The sequence below is a fragment of the Quercus robur genome, chromosome 10 (genome assembly GCF_932294415.1).
Source record: "Quercus robur chromosome 10, dhQueRobu3.1, whole genome shotgun sequence".
NCBI lineage: Eukaryota > Viridiplantae > Streptophyta > Magnoliopsida > Fagales > Fagaceae > Quercus > Quercus robur.
In genome coordinates, this window is record NC_065543.1 from 52,817,220 (window position 1) to 52,833,724 (window position 16,505).

The following is a 16,505-nucleotide window of genomic DNA, read 5'->3' on the forward strand; positions in this document are numbered from 1 at the left end:
AAAAGGTACATAAGCTCTATTCCCTTATCATTATCCACTATATATAGATATATATCTAATTTGAAACTTATCATTATAAAAAAGAGGGTACATAAATTTTATTTCCCTTATCATTATCCACAAAAAAAAAATAATCTCCATATTCTTTATCACCAAAAAAAAAAAAAAAAAAAAAAATTCTTACACTTCAAATTTGAAACTCATCATTATTAAAAATAAATAAATAAATACATAAGCTCTATTCCTTTATCATTATCCACAAACAAAAAAAAGTAATTTCCATATTTTACACATTATATTTTGTAAACTTTTTTATTAAAAAAATTCAAAAATAGAAATGATCTCCCAGTTAAATTTTTTTTTTTAGTATTTTGAAAATTATTCTTAAAAGTGGAAGCTAAACACATATAATATAAAAATTATTATCTAAAAACTAATTTCAATTTCAATTTTTTGAAAATTGTTTTCAAATTTTTTTGAAAACAAAAACAAAACTCTATACCTATGTTTCAATAAATTTTTTGTTTCTCAAAAAAAAAAAAAAGTTTCGATAAGTTTTTAAATTTACCTCAACTAATATTCTGTTACAAAAAGTTCTAGTAATTTAAAATATACCATAAATATATTATATATCTTTTTATTATCTATATATATATATATATATATATATAAACCGAAGCCTTTAGAGCTCCCACAATTTTTCATGTCATCACTATTTTCTTTTTCTTTTTCTTTTTATTTTAGATTCTTTTTATTTTTGGTTTTATATCTTATCAAGTACTACAATAGTTTAGTTTAAATAAAACTCTATTAGATATATGTTTCAAAAACTTGAAAATTCTATTTCAACTAAAATTCTATAACAAAAATTTTCACAAATATAAACTTCTACCAAGGTTGAAACCCTTCATACTCACTCAAATTTTCACATAGAAAACACACATATCAAATTGAAGCCATGGTAATAAGCAAGTTGATTCTTCAACGAGAACAAATCCTATAGTACAAAGGCCACCTAATCGCTTTTAGTTTTGAACTCAATTGTCTTATTAACAACAAAGTCTATGAATTGCACTGATGGACAGCCGTCCACAAATGACATCCACGCAAGGGCTTGATGTTCTTCTTAATTATCTCATATAATTCTAGGAATTATTTTATTTAATATTTTTTGGAATTAATATATTTAGATGGTTGGCATAGCAGACAACGTAAAAACAATTTTCTATCATTTATGTTGCCTTTTGCATAACCCTAAATCAATGTTAAAAGGTTGTTTTTTACAACCATCTGATCTAGGTAACCAAATCCTGCACCTATGATTGTTTATGATTATTTTTGTTCATTGTTTGTAGTTTAAACCCATTAAAACTTATTGCTTAACGGTATTTCATGGTTTTTTTTTTCCCTTTACTTTTTCTTTCAAGGTTGCTAGGAACACAACCTAACATGTGATTTTTTTGCATTGTTTAAAGTTTAGACCCATTAAAATTTAAAACTTATTACTTTATAGGTTCATTTGCTTTTTTCTTCTTCTTATTTTTCTCTTTTGAATAGTCATATATTTTTGGCATTTTGGAAGTTTTCACATCTGAATTTTTGTGTTAGTTTTAACATCTGACTTTTTGAGTTATATTTTTGTAATATCTAAAACTATCTGGAAAATTTCAATGATTATAACCATGAATTATTATTTTGAGTGTAACAAATTTTTCTCTTATATTTCACACACACATATATATTTTTATAATTTTTAAGCTCTTAATCTTTTGATTCTTTTCAATGGTTATAGGTTTATAGTCATGAACTATTCTTTAATATTTTTCGTAAGTCATTGCACATTCAAACAATGACTTCTTTATCAAATTGTAACACAAATTGAAGTTATACAAGAGCAATTCATGCAATAATGTAGTTTCTTAATCAATTTAAAATTTTATAAAATCATTTTAGTTTACCACACAGATAGGTAGATTTCCGTGCATAGCACGGGTTAGCGACTAGTATATATATATGTGTGTGTGTGCACGCGCGCGCATATATATTGTCATGTGACTCATGGAAATAGTTAATTTATTTTAAGGAAAGCTTTTTTAAAGTCTCAAGTGACCCACTAATTATTATTATTATTATTAATTAATTAATTAATATAGTTCGTTTAAAAAAATCATTAATATAGTTTGATTTATTTATACATAATAGTTTTTAAGTAAACAAAAGAACTAGTTTTTTTTTTTTTTTTCTCTCAGCAAAAAAAGAACTTTTTTTTTTTCTCTCAGCAAAAAAAGAACTTTTTTTTTCTCGTTTAGCTCGTATTGAAATAATCAATTGTGTGATTTGTCAAACATCCCTTAAGGCTTAACAACACCTATGCATTAAGGAATTGATAACGGGGAGTAACTAATATTCAAATTTTATTTTTCAATTCCTTAAAAAAAATTCTAAGAATAATTTTATAGTTACAACAAACGAGCAAGCATTTGAATCCTAAATGTTTCTCTTGAAAACATCAAAAAGTGTCTACCAACTGAATACAAGGCTATTGGCCAGCCCATATGAAGCAATGATTAAAAATAATAATAATAATAATAATAATGGGCTTTGAGCCATAAATACATAGGTTAGAATGAATATTTTCCATCATAAATACCATAATCTATTGCAAATAAGAAAAATTCCACTTTTCCTTAGGAATGAGTTTCTTATCAAATTAAAAATTTCCCGGTATTTTCTATAGAAAAAAGCATCCTCTCTCTATTTTAAATGAATCAATTTCATTGTTCAGTTAAATTTTACAAATTTAGAGATGTACCCTATGTCATGTCATTTGAAATTAGTATAAACACTTAAGAGGTTTTTTTTTTTTGTTGGGAGAAGAACACTATTAGATATGAGAGGTAAAATCTTAACTATGATTTGGACCTCTCCATCCTATTCCTAGTCTAGGGCCAGCATGTAAACTTCAAATTTCCATGTCAAAGAGAAGCAAGGGTGAATAGCATAAACTCATAACTGAAGTTCATAACTTTCTGTTTATTTTGTAGTAGTAACATCAAAACTGCATTGATAATGGAGGACCATTTTATTTTCAAGTACAATGCTGAATTATATTAACTCATGTAGCTAATGTGGTTGGTTCACAGCCATCATGTACGCAGGCCAACACATCCCTGTAGTCTCTTGAAATGGTGAAGGAATCATATACCTTTCCATCACTGCTCCTTTTGTACTCAAAAAGAAGGGATGAGTGGTTGAATGCAGTCAGTTTACCAAAACCGTAGTTGGAATCTCTGAAAAGACTCCAACTAGTCTGTACTGGCCCAAAATCAGATAAGTGGCTTCCTCCTCCTCCAACAACTATATTGATTGTTCCATTCACGGTACCTGAGTAGTGAGATCTTTCTGTATTCACGCACTGGTTCTGCATCAGACACATATAAACATTAAGCATATCAGAATATTAGCCAAGTTATCAAAAATTGGTGTGACAATTGGAGCAAGTACAACAGATATGGCTTGAAAGGTTATCAAGAACTTGTTCTGTAATAGAGTTAAGCATTAGGCAATATTTAAAACAAAACAAAAAATATAAATAATTTCAGTTTCAAAAATAGAGCAATCTCTGGTAAAAGAAATCAAATTTATTTAATATTCATAGTACAATACTAAACATCAGAAAGTATTTACAGGGAACCTAGCCTAACCCTTTTCTGATCCCAGTAGAACTAGGTTACTTGTCCTGCAAACACAGGATTTTTAAGCAAAAGCTATGTTACCAATTGTGAGAAGCAACAAACCTGAGCATTTTCCTAACATTATTTTTCCACCAAAAGAAAAGGAAGAAAAAGCCCCAAAGAATTTCCCAAACTTATTGGTGTACTTACATAGTCTTCAAAACCATCATGTCACTATCATTAATATCTAGATCAGATGGTACCGAAATGTATGATTGCTTTGAAAACCTATGCACAGCACACAAAATACCAAATATTATTACTAACTCTAAGCCTAAGGAGTAGCTCTTTACTACCAGCTTAGGGTCCAAATGTTCTCAGGACTTTTCTTTGGAAGCGGTTAAGGAACAAATTCTTGCCATTCACAGCCTTAAAGTATGGTGTGAAGTTCATGCAGTTGTATAATGTTGATATTAATCCTCAAAGACTTGATGGAAAGGATAATGCACCTACATTAATCTTGTCCATACCTGGTAAATGGGGCATGTTCTCTCATAGTTATGGATGTGGCCAAAGAATACAATGTCCACTTTGTACTTCTGCCAGAGCTTTTGCAAACTTTCCCTTCCCATGGGCTCCCCATATGAGCCATCCTCCCAATATGAGGAGGAATAACCTAGAACTCGATGAGCAGCAAAGATCAACCATGGCTGTTTCTGCCTATCAGCTGATGCAAGACATTTTTCGATGAACTTGTACTGCTCAGAACCCTCCCTCCAATCATGTTCGCTATCAGCTATGCAGAAGTGGAACATGCCATAATCAGTTGAATACCTGTAAAGACCAGTCAACAAGATTTTCAAAGGGATCTTTGGAGACATTGATGTTTCACAATGCAAGCACAGTGTAGTACATAAAAGGCTTATAAAAACTGGCACTTAATTAGTAGTTTCACTTTCTCTATGAATTTTCTGATATCAATTACAAGGCTTGAGGTGATTAACTATCAAGGAACTTGGTTTGTTATGTTGGATAGACTCACATGCCATATGTAAATGTATGTCATAATGCCATGTCCTGATTAACTAGAACTAGACAACCTACTTGCTCATTGTTTGGTACAACAATTCTTGTGGTCATTAGCCATGCCATTTCTTCTGCCCAGATACCATACCTTAAGTTCTTTTTGTAGAATTTTAAGCTAATTTAAGTTTGATAGTTGACTCATATTTATTCTTTCTAAAATATTTCTCCAAATTGCACCCATTAAAACTCAGAGAGAGTTCATATTACTTACTAAAACTTAATAACTGTTGGAAGAGTTCAAACTACTTACCAAAACTTAGCTCTGTTCTCAGCAGGAACATAAAACATGGTCTCTGCAAGAACACCACATTCACCACCTGAATCATTAGTGTCATAGAAGGATCCTGTCCCTGGTACATCACGTTCATGATTGCCACTGTAGGAGTACAAAATGTAAATCCAAAAAGATAGTTCAAACTTATAACAGTATTATACATGCAAAGGAAAGAACATTGCAGGCATGCGAACCTTCCAATCATATATGGTACAGCTGATGCAATGGGCTCGACCTGTGAAGTGAACTGATCCCACTGTGAGATGTATCCATTTGCATATGGGAGATCTCCAATGTGAAAAACTATGTCAATATTATTTAAGTCATTGACGAGTTGATCTGTGGTATTGAGTGACCCTGGCTGATAATTACTGTACTCATTTGAACCATCACGTTCAGCCTGAAACATGTGAAACAAAAATTTTAATCTCCTTGTTTACAAGTGGAAAAGAGTGTAATGCTTACCTAACTAGCTATAAGGAAGAGCTTATTGTCATAGGACCACACTTTTAATGATGTGAACTACCTTTATAGTCCATTCAACATTCTCTATGTAGTGAATACTTGATAGTTACAAGAGAGAATACTCTCTACAATATGAGAAACAAAACAAAAATCATGAATGTTTTGAAGATCTATCGAACCAAAGGAAGAGCAACCGCTAGTAAGAAGAGATTTAGAGGAGCAGCTATAGTGCATATGTGATTAACAATTACCAGGATTTCATGTTTTCTGATTGCATAGGGCAAGAAATTGTTATTCTATCTATTCACAATTAGAGATTATAAACTCACCGAATGCTATAAATAATGACTGTTATTTTAGTTTAACTCATAATTGTTTTTAGTTGATTTACTAGGCATTGTAAGGAAGATGTCACTCGATGCATGTTTTTTCACCATTCATATGGAATAAGTTTAGAAATCTGGAGGAAAGAATATAATTTATTAACTTTCACTAAAAGTATCAAGAGAATTTGGAACAAGAATTAAACTTTAGTAGTAGAGGGGAGCTCATTACTCACTGATAATACTTTCTACAACTCATTTTTCTTAATATTACCTTTCCCATGTCACCGAATATTACAACACGCTGTAATGAGTCCTCCCCTGGATACGGAGATGATTTGAAATAATAAGACTTGCTCCAGATAAATGAACCATTAAATAGCCTATGACCAAGTTTGTATGTGTACCTGAATAAAAAATAATCATCAGAATCTTAATAAGAATTATCTAAGCACTTCATGAAATAGTTTGTTAGTTAATTTGTTTACGGTGTGTTTGGCCACAATTCCTTTAAGAAACTTGTATGAATGAAACCAGGATCACGCCAACCAACTGTCCTTGCTGGTGCACCTGCAGAAAGAAAATATCAACTTTGTTAGTATGATGTTACCTCTCTCCTTAATAATATGCTCAGTCAAACTGTCAATAACAGATCACTGAACAAGTTAAAGAAGTAGATAATGCCAAGGTCAATTAAACTCATTCAGGGAATCACCGAAGTGTCATTTAGATAACGGGCATTAACAATTTAACAATTGCTTAAGGATGGAAATAGGAGCACAATCAAGCCACAACTGTGACATATAAAGTCATAGCATGGATGGATTTTCAATATGATACCTTACAAAAGCTTGCTAGGGGAACTGGTTTTTCATTTGAAAGAAAATAATCAAGAAAGGTAGAATTAAAGCTTTTCTCTAGAACAATGGATTACGTTGATGATCACAATCATCACAGTAACATAATTAGAGGAGGAAATAGATCATACCACACATTGCATTTCGAGAAAAGGTCAACGTTCCAGCAGGAGATTGAGTTTGAGATTCTCCCTTAAGACCCCACTCAACAAAAGGCACAGCCTCATTTATGTTATAGCCGCTTGTCCAGGTTACTGTCATCTGCATAACAGCAAAATAATGTGTTACTGGCATGTTATAGCCTCTTGTCCAGGTTCCAATCGATATTATTTGGATTAGTGTTCAATAATTTAGCTAGGAGGAATTAATATCCAGATGTCCATGAAAATTAAAAAGGGGAAAAAAAAACCATAATTTGAACTTACTTCATTCCAAGACTTTCCTTGAGAGAGGCGAGGATAAAGAGGTGCTTTTGGATTGGCAAAAGTTATGATATTTGAAACTGCCAACAGTTTTGGCTGCAATACAGCAATACAAACTTAGTCTACACTTGAAGTATCCTTGGTTTTTATGAATCATTTAGGCTTGAGAATTAAAAGAAACGAAGTAATTGCGCCAGGACAACACAAACAACTTGTAAGAAGTAATTATCACCATATGAAGCTTTGAACAATAAGAATAAAATTGACGACAAAGCAACAAATAACAGGAAGTCAAGGACTTACATTTGATAAACCACCTGAGAATAATGCAAATGAGAAATCCGCCCGCTGATTAATTAATTGAAATTTTAAAGTTGCCTTCCCTGTCGTTGTATACCCAGCACTGGAATCATTGGCAAACTTGTACTGAAAATGAAAACAATTATTATGAAATTCGTTCGACGAGTTAAATTCAAATGGTTCGTAATTTATTTGAGTTCAGCATAATCCATACTGCAATAATACATACCTTTATTGGAGCTGAGCATATATATGGAGCCTGTTGTCTTGGCTCATCATCATCTGGGCAGGAAGATGAGCTGCAATAATAGAATGACTTATTCAATCCACAAGCTCATAATCAGATAATAGAAAACCCTACAATACATGCCTTCATCAACATTGACATCCATGATTATGGTTCTATAACCCAAGTTACAAGGATTCCAAACAGTCAAACTATGTACAAAAAATCAGCAAGGAAATTCTTAAGAGGCAGGCATTAATGAAAACATTACTTGAAATTTGCAGGAGAAAAAACTGCAACCCAATCATCTTGAGAAGGTTCAGGGTGTTTAAGTTCCACTGTTACCCACTGAGAATCTTCCCCCTGCATGAAAATCCATCAGACATCACCATCACATCAGCTTTTTAAAACACAAGGATGTAGCTTTGGGGAAACATATGATCCAGCTACTCATATAGATATGGTTACTATAGACATCACTCCCTCATGACAAACCAGGGAAAGCAATAATTATCTTATGCATCCAACATATGTATCATATCTCTCAAAACAAGTGGAACATACAGACCTACATGTGAGAGAGAAATGCAAATGCCGGATTCACAAGATACCTTCTTCAAGGAGAGAGGCCTATGCTTTAAACTAGTGGGATCTATTTCTAAGCTATATCTCAAGTCAGTATATAATTAGTTAATTACAAAGAGAAAAGAGGCTTAAATGAAAGCTAATAGTCATACGGCAGATGTAACTGATTCAAGTTCAAATGTTTATATATGGAAGTAGTTAAAATGAATAAATGTAATAATATCATAAGAATTTAGCTTTGTACTATGATATGAATATAACATATCAACCTATGTTAATGATCTAAACAATTCTGATAAGATTGATATGGTATTGGATTTTTATAATCATTCCTTTGAAGATTTTACCCTCAATTCAATTTTTAAATCAAGAAAGAGAAATTTTGAGAGAGAAACAGAGATGATAAGCCCAAGAAGTGTTCTTTTGTAAAATATTTCTGTCCATTTTCAGTTTTTTTTTTTTTTAAAAATGTTATTAAAGTTGCTTTCATTATTTCCTATCATTTCTCAAATAACCAATCAAGAACTTTATAAAGTCAACAAATGTAAACCTCTTTATTCCAAGTTCCATGTGACTCAACAGAACCCAAAATTTCATATCATAGTACCATCAAAGCAACTCATAGAACTACACCCATTGAATGAACATGGGAAAAAAAAAAAAAAAAAAATCATTAGTGTCACCTTGGTGCCAAGAAGAGCAGGTTCCACTTTGATAGACGCATTCTCGTGAAGCACATAGAGAGCCCTGTGGATGGCAATCTTGGATAGCGGCTGTTCACCAACTCCATGTCTACCATGAGCTGCAACACAATGCACCAGAAACAACAGTATCAAGGGAACTTTCAAGGACAGTAAGCTCTCCATAGTTTTACGTGACAAAAGCTGTCCAAACCTCAATGTTCAACAATGAAGTCTCATCCATCATATGTTGACTCTTTCTTGTTCCTCTATTTTGTCAACCTATAGTTGTTGTATAGTATATTCTATTAGTTGCTACCAAGAAAATTAATATGTATTTATTTTGACGCGTGGAAATTTTTTTATTGGGGAGAACTACAAGTCTATGTGAGAGTCATCTTGCTTTTCCCTTTCTTAAGGAGTGATTGTGATTGTGATTGAATTTAATGAATTGGCGTGTTGAATTTTCTGAGTGGCTGCAGACTAAAGATAAGGAAATTGGTGTTCTATCTTTCTTTTGTTCAGACCAAAGACAGAAAGTAACCACAAAAAAAAAGGTTAGATATGTATAATATTTTTCAAAATTGTTGACATGAATTGTTGTAATTGATGCATAACAAAAGTATTATAAGTGTGAACACAGGCGAAAGTGATGCCAATTCCAATCAAAGTTGATCATGTCAACTGTTCTGAAAAATTTGTGAAAAATTTTATGTATCTAACATTGCTCAAAAAGTAATTGTATTTCATGATTGTAACTTCTATGGGTGTGTTTGGATAAAATTTATTTTGCTGAAACTGAAAACTGAAAACATTGTAGCAAAATAATTTTTAAATGTGTGAATAGTGCTATGAGACCAATTTTTAATGAAAAAATTGATAAAAAATGAAATTTGTGGGTCCATGAACAGTACACGAGCCCACTGATTGACAGAAATGTAAAAAAAAACGGTCAAACAGTACTGAACAGTACTCCTGTCCCCTGAAACGTGTGTAGAAAAAAAAAAAAAAAAAAAAAGCAAAACGCAAAACGCAAAAGCAAAACTCAGGAACCAAACACACACTTAAGGGCGTTTTGGTAAATGGCGTTTTAAATTGGAGGGGCAGAAAAGGTATAAAAAAATTTGGACCATTTCTCGATTTATGCGTGTCATCCTTGCGCAGGGGCCATGCTAATCTTCTCTGTATCGTTCCAATTTTATCGGATGTCCCCGAAGGGACAATGTATTACTCTTTCCTTACGCTTCATAAACTCTTCAGCTGCTTTCTAAGTAACCGATGTGGGACTCGAGCCTCGAGGTATTGTATCACATGCGCTGCTTTTCCATTTCTTCACTATTAGTCATGGTGGACGCACGGCAGACGTGGCTTGAAACTTGGGAACACATTACACAGAGTACACTTTATTGTTCACAATATTTTAGGTGTGCTTCGCTTAAATTCATGTATTTGGTTGCATGGATGATTTTTTTTTTTTGTTGAGGATAATTAAATTTAAAGCAATCAAGTAGGAGTTATTTTAAAATCACAACTTTTATTCTATAACTTTTAATGTGATCGATTATAAGTGTAAACCTATTACTTTCATATGAATTCACTATTTTTTTTTCTATGTACAATATCAAGAAAAGCACATATAATGGCAGTGAGTTTATGCATATAAGCCAATAAATCATTGAAAATTATGTTTTCATTTGATTGCTCATAATTGAGTATTTAATAGTCCTTTACTTATGCGCCCAATGCCCTTAATTAGAATGCTTGTTAATAAGACCCTTTATAATAAAATTTTCCTTAAATTTAGTATCTTCCTTCTATATTTTAGGTGCATCAATTTTCAAAACTTAATATTAGATTTAGATCAGACTAGTTTGAAGAAGAAACACAAGTTTGCCAACGAAAGTCCCCAGTCTCAGGGTATGCATGTCATGAATATTGAGGAATAATTTGACATCAAACGCCATGAAAAAGAGTTCAATGTTATGTCAAAAACTTATGAACAGTTTCATCTCTATGCAGCGTCCAAAAGCCAACATGACACTTAGGCACTGGTGAAAATATGAGCATGATTTTTGGGTTCTAGGCTTCTAGCTTGTCAATACAAGGGTAAGAATGAATATTTGCATACCATAATCTATTGGACACCAAGAAAAAACTTTCATTTTTCCCTAGGAATGAGATGCTTGTCAATTAGAGTGATGTCAGGAATGTTACAAAAGTTTGGTCACTAATCTTTAAAAAATTCCCTAACAGTATTGTGTAGGGCAAGCATGTCATGTACACTAGAAACTCCCATGTTTAATAATAAAAAATTAAAAAAAAAAAAAAAGCAAAGATGAATACCATAAATCTATATACTATTAAAAGATGAATCATAACATTTAATGTTGCTATGTTCATATTATGCCACCTTATCCGCCATGTCATTGACTACATAATCATTCTTATTCTTATTTAATTTTTATTCCTAAATTTTGTTGACAATATTAAATGTATAAATATTTTTTTGAAAATATATTAAATATATAAGTAGATTGACTTTACACATTCATCTTGGGAGGTTTTAACTTTATATATAACCTTGTCTTTACAAATTCATTTTGGGCGGTTTTAACTTTATATATAACCTTGCCTTTACAAATTCATCTACTTTAATTTAGATAATTATAATCCAAAACCAAAAACAATATGCATACATGTCTATCTATACTATCATATAATAATGGAAGCTTTAAAACAAATTTTACAAAGCTCTTTTTGTACCACATCATTTGTAGCCTTTTTTTTTTTTTTTTTGGAATTTTTACTTTGTTCAACCTTTCATCTTCTTCAACTATTGTCTTCTTAGTTCAATTTTTATCTTCTCCAATCATTAACTTCTTAAATTTTTCATTTGATTTCCTTTATAAATTTTTAAATTTCCTTTATCATATCTTCATAAATTCTATGGTTTCACTTTTTTGAACCTTTCATCTACTTCCACCCTTCCTCTTCCAACTTGATTTTCTTATAAATTTATTTTTACTTCATTTCCAACTCTCTCCCCTATTCCTTCCAAGTTGTTCACGGCAAAAAAGTCAATACTCTCTCTCTCTCTATGATTTTTTTTTATTGTTTAACCATTTCCCCCCCTGTGCTAATGGTTCTTTTTGTTATTGTTGATGTAAGGACACGATCTGTAATGACCCATAATCATATTGGGTTCGCACGTAAAAAGGCCCAAACAATATCATTTGTAGAGCGTGGGTTTGAAAGGCTAGGCCTTGGTCACAAGACAGTGGATTTTTCGTGGTGTTCATACATAATTTAAATCGTGTTCGCCCTAGGAGTCTTTCTCCTGGAGGTGGGCTGGGAGGCTCTGGTTTTTGGCCATTTTTCCCAGCCTCTTCCCCAGATTGCTTGCTTTTCCTTTTATACTAGCCTGTATCCCTTATCCAACGTCCACGTGTGGGGTTCGATTTTCCAGGACTGATACTTGTCCGATCAACCCATACCCAGAGTGGTTGGGGGTGGTTGTAAAAGCTGAAGAGTATGGCTCTGTCAGGTGCAGAGTATTGAATGGCAATAAGGGCAGCTTTCCCTTTGTCCTTGGTCGTTATACTATCCAGCGTTCTCTTCTCTATTTGACCTAGATATTTTAGATTTTTTCCCAAACTGTTCCTATACCGTTTTTGTCCTTCCTTCCAGGGAGACCTCGGATATGCCGAGGACAAAATCATCCTCGGCTGTATCTCAAAACTATTTGGACTTTTATTACCTATCCTCGGCTATAACCTTCCTCGGCTCGGGCCTTGGGCCCCAACGTAAAAATGGGTCAGGGTCACAAATTATTGGACCCACAATAGCCCCTCAAAATCCTGCTGTCCGACCTCTTGGTCGGAGATGAGGGTTTTGGTAATGCCACGCCTTTATTGCGGTCTGCTTAGATCTGCCCTTCATCAATATGGGTGTCTCTTCATCTATCCAGGAAACGTACCGAACTACGAGACATTCCTTTGAATTCATTCATGATGCGTTCCTGTCGCTTCATTATCCGAAACGCGCCTTTAATGATTTCCCTTTACGAGACCATTTAAATTCGACGGTTATTGACGGCGTGGGGAAGTGGAGTGGGCATATTCTTGTTTACTGATTTTCTTGGAAATTTGGATAGATTAAATGCCTCCCGTTTTGCCCTTCATATAAGAAGGAAAGCAAGAGGTTACCTCCATTACACAGAGACCCTTCAATCCTTCTAAAGTCTGAAAACCCTTAGCCTCCCCCAGAGTTCCCCTTATCTGCTCGCTTACACCTTGAATTGTGATACGTCCAAGATAGGAGTGGGAATGAAGAGACCATACCCTTCCCAGAAATGCTACGTTCTGGTGAAGCTCAAAATGGCTCGGTCAGGGCAGGGATGGCAGAGACTTAAGATACTTCTCATCCTCCTTTCAGCCAAAATCCGAAGCAGGGGCTCGTCGCGTCAAACCCTTGGTGCGACTGAGCTGGGGTCACCCATTATCAGTACCAGCCGCTCTCTTATGAGCACAGCTAATATGGCACCAGCGTGTTAGGAGTCAGGGCTGACGCAGGGACAAAGTATCCATGCTTCTTCCTCTCTTCCTTCACTGGTGCCTCCTTTTGCCTCTCCTTCTTCTTCTTTCCACCACCAGATCCATCCTAGTGCTTTTCCTTCTTCCTCTTCTTCTCCTCTCCCACCAAGGAAGGTCCTCCTCTCAATATGGATGCTACTGGGGCAGAATTTGGAAAGGCTTGGGAGCAGAGCTTAAAAAGATTTCTGGCTGTTCGTTTGTCATTTTTTTTTTTATTGTTTTTGTAACTCGTTTTCTATATAGGCTTGTTTAAGCCCTTCTTTGTACACTGTAATACCCATTTATATTAATAAAAGTCATCATATCTTCATTTCGTATATGCTATCTCTTCTTTTTGAAATGGTTATGTCGTAAATAGATGCACTACTTTGCGACTTCTTTTTTATTTCTATACTCTAAACGATGCTTAAGGCCAAAATCTCAGTTAATAAAAAGATTTTGCTCTGTGCTTATTGAAACTATCCGACTTAGTAATACCGAATCGAACAAATGATACTTAGGGCTGAAATCCTTATTAAGAAGAAAAGGAAAAGATATTATGATGAGCTTATTAGGGTTGTCTGGCATAATAACGCCGACCTGAGAAAACAATACTTAGAGCCGAAATCCCTTACTAAGAAAAAAGATGTCATTATGAACTTATTAGAGGTATCGTGCACAATAAGACCGACCTGAAAATGGGTTGTCTACCCCAAACTCGAACGAGGTGATGGCTGAATGCTCGATGCCGACATGAAAATGGGTTGTATACTCCAAATTTGAACGAGGTGATGGCTGAATGCTCGATGCCGTGTAGGAAGTAATCATCCGAGGATGTATAACCCAAAATGTACAGCCCCTGTAGGTCGCTGAGTAATAAGGCGTTTCGCCATCTTCTTGATAACTTTCATAGCCTTAACCTTTTCAGGTATTTGGTCCGAGAACTGAGCGACTTAGAATTCTTCTTAAGTAGCTGACTCCTCCATAGGTTTGAGTCCGAGGGCCATGCAATACCTTGGTTCTATCCAAAACTTGATTTCTAAGTAGTTGGTTTCCCCATAGGTTTGAGTCCGAGGACCATGCAATACCTTGGTTCTGTCCAAAACTTGATTTCTAAGTAGTTGGTTTCCCCATAGATTTGAGTCCGAGGACCATGCAATACCTTGGTTCTGTCCAAAACCTGATTTTGATAAGTAATTGGTTTCCCCATAGGTTTGAGTCCAAGAACCATGCAATATCTTGGTTCTGTCCAAAACTTGATTTCTAAGTAGTTTGTTTCCCCATAGGTTTGAGTCCGAGGACCATGCAATACCTTGGTTCTGTCCAAAACTTGATTTCTAAGTAGTTGGTTTCCCCATAGGTTTGAGTCCGAGGACCATGCAATACCTTGGTTCTGTCCAAAACTTGATTTCTAAGTAGTTGGGGGGAATTAACCCCTCGGCTATGGCGTGGGACCTTGGTTTAGGGGGACTAGCCCCTCGGCCAAGCCCCTAGAACCATCCGCGCTGCTGACGCTACAAGGCGCAGCCCCTAGTGAAGAAACGTAGCCCCTAATGGAACTTTACGCTAGAACACTACAACCGGCTGTTTAGAAATGACAAGGGGACTGTCTCGACCTACCGCCTATGCCAACACACAAGCCCTCCCCACAGATGGCGCCAATTGTAAGGACACAATTTGTAACGACCCAAAACGATCTGGGTTCGCACGTAAAAAAGCCCAAACAATATCATTTATAGAGCGTGGGTTTGAAAGGCTAGACCTTGGTCACAAGACGGTGGCTTTCCGTGGTGTTCATATATAATCTAAATCATGTTTGCCCTAGGAGTCTTTCTCCTGGAGGCGGGCTGGGAGGTTCTGGTTTTTGGCCATTTTTCCCAGCCCCTTTCCTCGGATTGCTTAATTTTCCTTTTATACTAGCCTGTGTCCCTTATCCAACGTCCGCGTGTGGGGTTCGATTTTCCAGGACTAATACTTGTCCCATCAGCCCATACCCAGAGTGGTTGGGGGTGGTTGTAAAAGCTGAAGAGTGTGGCTCTGTCAGGGGCAGAGTACTGAATGGCAGTAAGGGCAGCTTTCCCTTTGTCCTTGGTCATTATACTATCCAGCATACCCTTCTCCATTGACCTAGATATTTTAGATTTTTTCCCAGACTGTTCCTATACCGTTTTTGCCCTTCCTTCCAGGGAGACCCCGAATATGCCGAGGATAGAATCACCCTCGGCTGTATCTCAAGACTATTTGGGCTTTTATTACCTATCCTCGGCTACAGCCTTCCTCGGCTCGGGCCTTGGGTCCCAACGCAAAAATGGGTCAGGGCCACAAATTATTGGACCCCACAGTCCTAATATATAATTTTATGAATACTTTTTAAAAAATTATATATTTTATTTAATTTCAAAATAATCAGATACTATCTCGCATCACGCGGGTTGCAATTGGTTCATGACTAAAATTCAAGATCTCCTTATTTATTTGGTATTAATAACCAAGCAAAAATGTAAAACTAACCCTCTAACTTTCAGTCTTTTTCATTTTAGTCCTCTAACTTTCAGTTTTGTCATTTCAATCCTCTAACTTTCAATTTTTGTCAATGCAAGATTTCATTAGAACTTAGTTAAGAGCTGCCGTTAATTGAGCCAAAACAACATCGTTTTGATTTTTTTTTTTAATAAATTTCAGAATTTAAAGAAAAAAAGAAAAATCTGTATAAATAAAAATAAAAATAAAAAAACATTTAAGGGGAACAACAGTCAAGTTTCCAACCTCGGCAGGTATAGTGCCGACTAGTTCGTTGCCAGAAACCGCCAAATACTCAATAAACTGCCATTATCCGTACTGGATCAGGATCTGACCGGTGAAATAGTTACCGTCGAGATGCAAATGATGGAGGTTAGGCATTTCAACGAAAATCAGAGATTCAGAGGCAACTCACCGGTCATGTTGTTGTTGTAGAGATCGAGGACTAGGAGGTTCTTGAGAGAAGCAAGTTGGGTTGGGAAAGTGCCGTTGAAAATGTTGTGGGAGAGGTTGAGGTAGCGG

General features: G+C 34.9%; 1 protein-coding gene and 1 non-coding gene across 2 annotated transcripts; both read right to left on the reverse strand.

Annotated features, from left to right (window-relative positions):
* Positions 1-2,975: 2,975 nt before the first annotated feature.
* LOC126702357 (probable inactive purple acid phosphatase 27) lies at positions 2,976-9,192 on the reverse strand. Its single transcript, XM_050401050.1, has 12 exons — positions 8,896-9,192; positions 7,899-7,990; positions 7,631-7,700; positions 7,405-7,527; positions 7,105-7,197; positions 6,811-6,940; positions 6,311-6,392; positions 6,097-6,229; positions 5,229-5,434; positions 5,011-5,136; positions 4,205-4,508; positions 2,976-3,421 (listed from the first exon to the last, which is right to left on the reverse strand). The coding sequence occupies exons 1-12, from the start codon at positions 9,076-9,078 to the stop codon at positions 3,116-3,118; spliced, it is 1,848 nt and encodes a 615-aa protein (XP_050257007.1). The 5' UTR covers positions 9,079-9,192; the 3' UTR covers positions 2,976-3,115.
* Positions 9,193-10,010: 818 nt separating this feature from the next.
* LOC126704480 (U6 spliceosomal RNA) lies at positions 10,011-10,113 on the reverse strand. Its single transcript, XR_007648194.1, has one exon. It is a non-coding gene; the product is annotated as a U6 spliceosomal RNA (small nuclear RNA).
* Between the last annotated feature and the right edge of the window lie 6,392 nt (positions 10,114-16,505).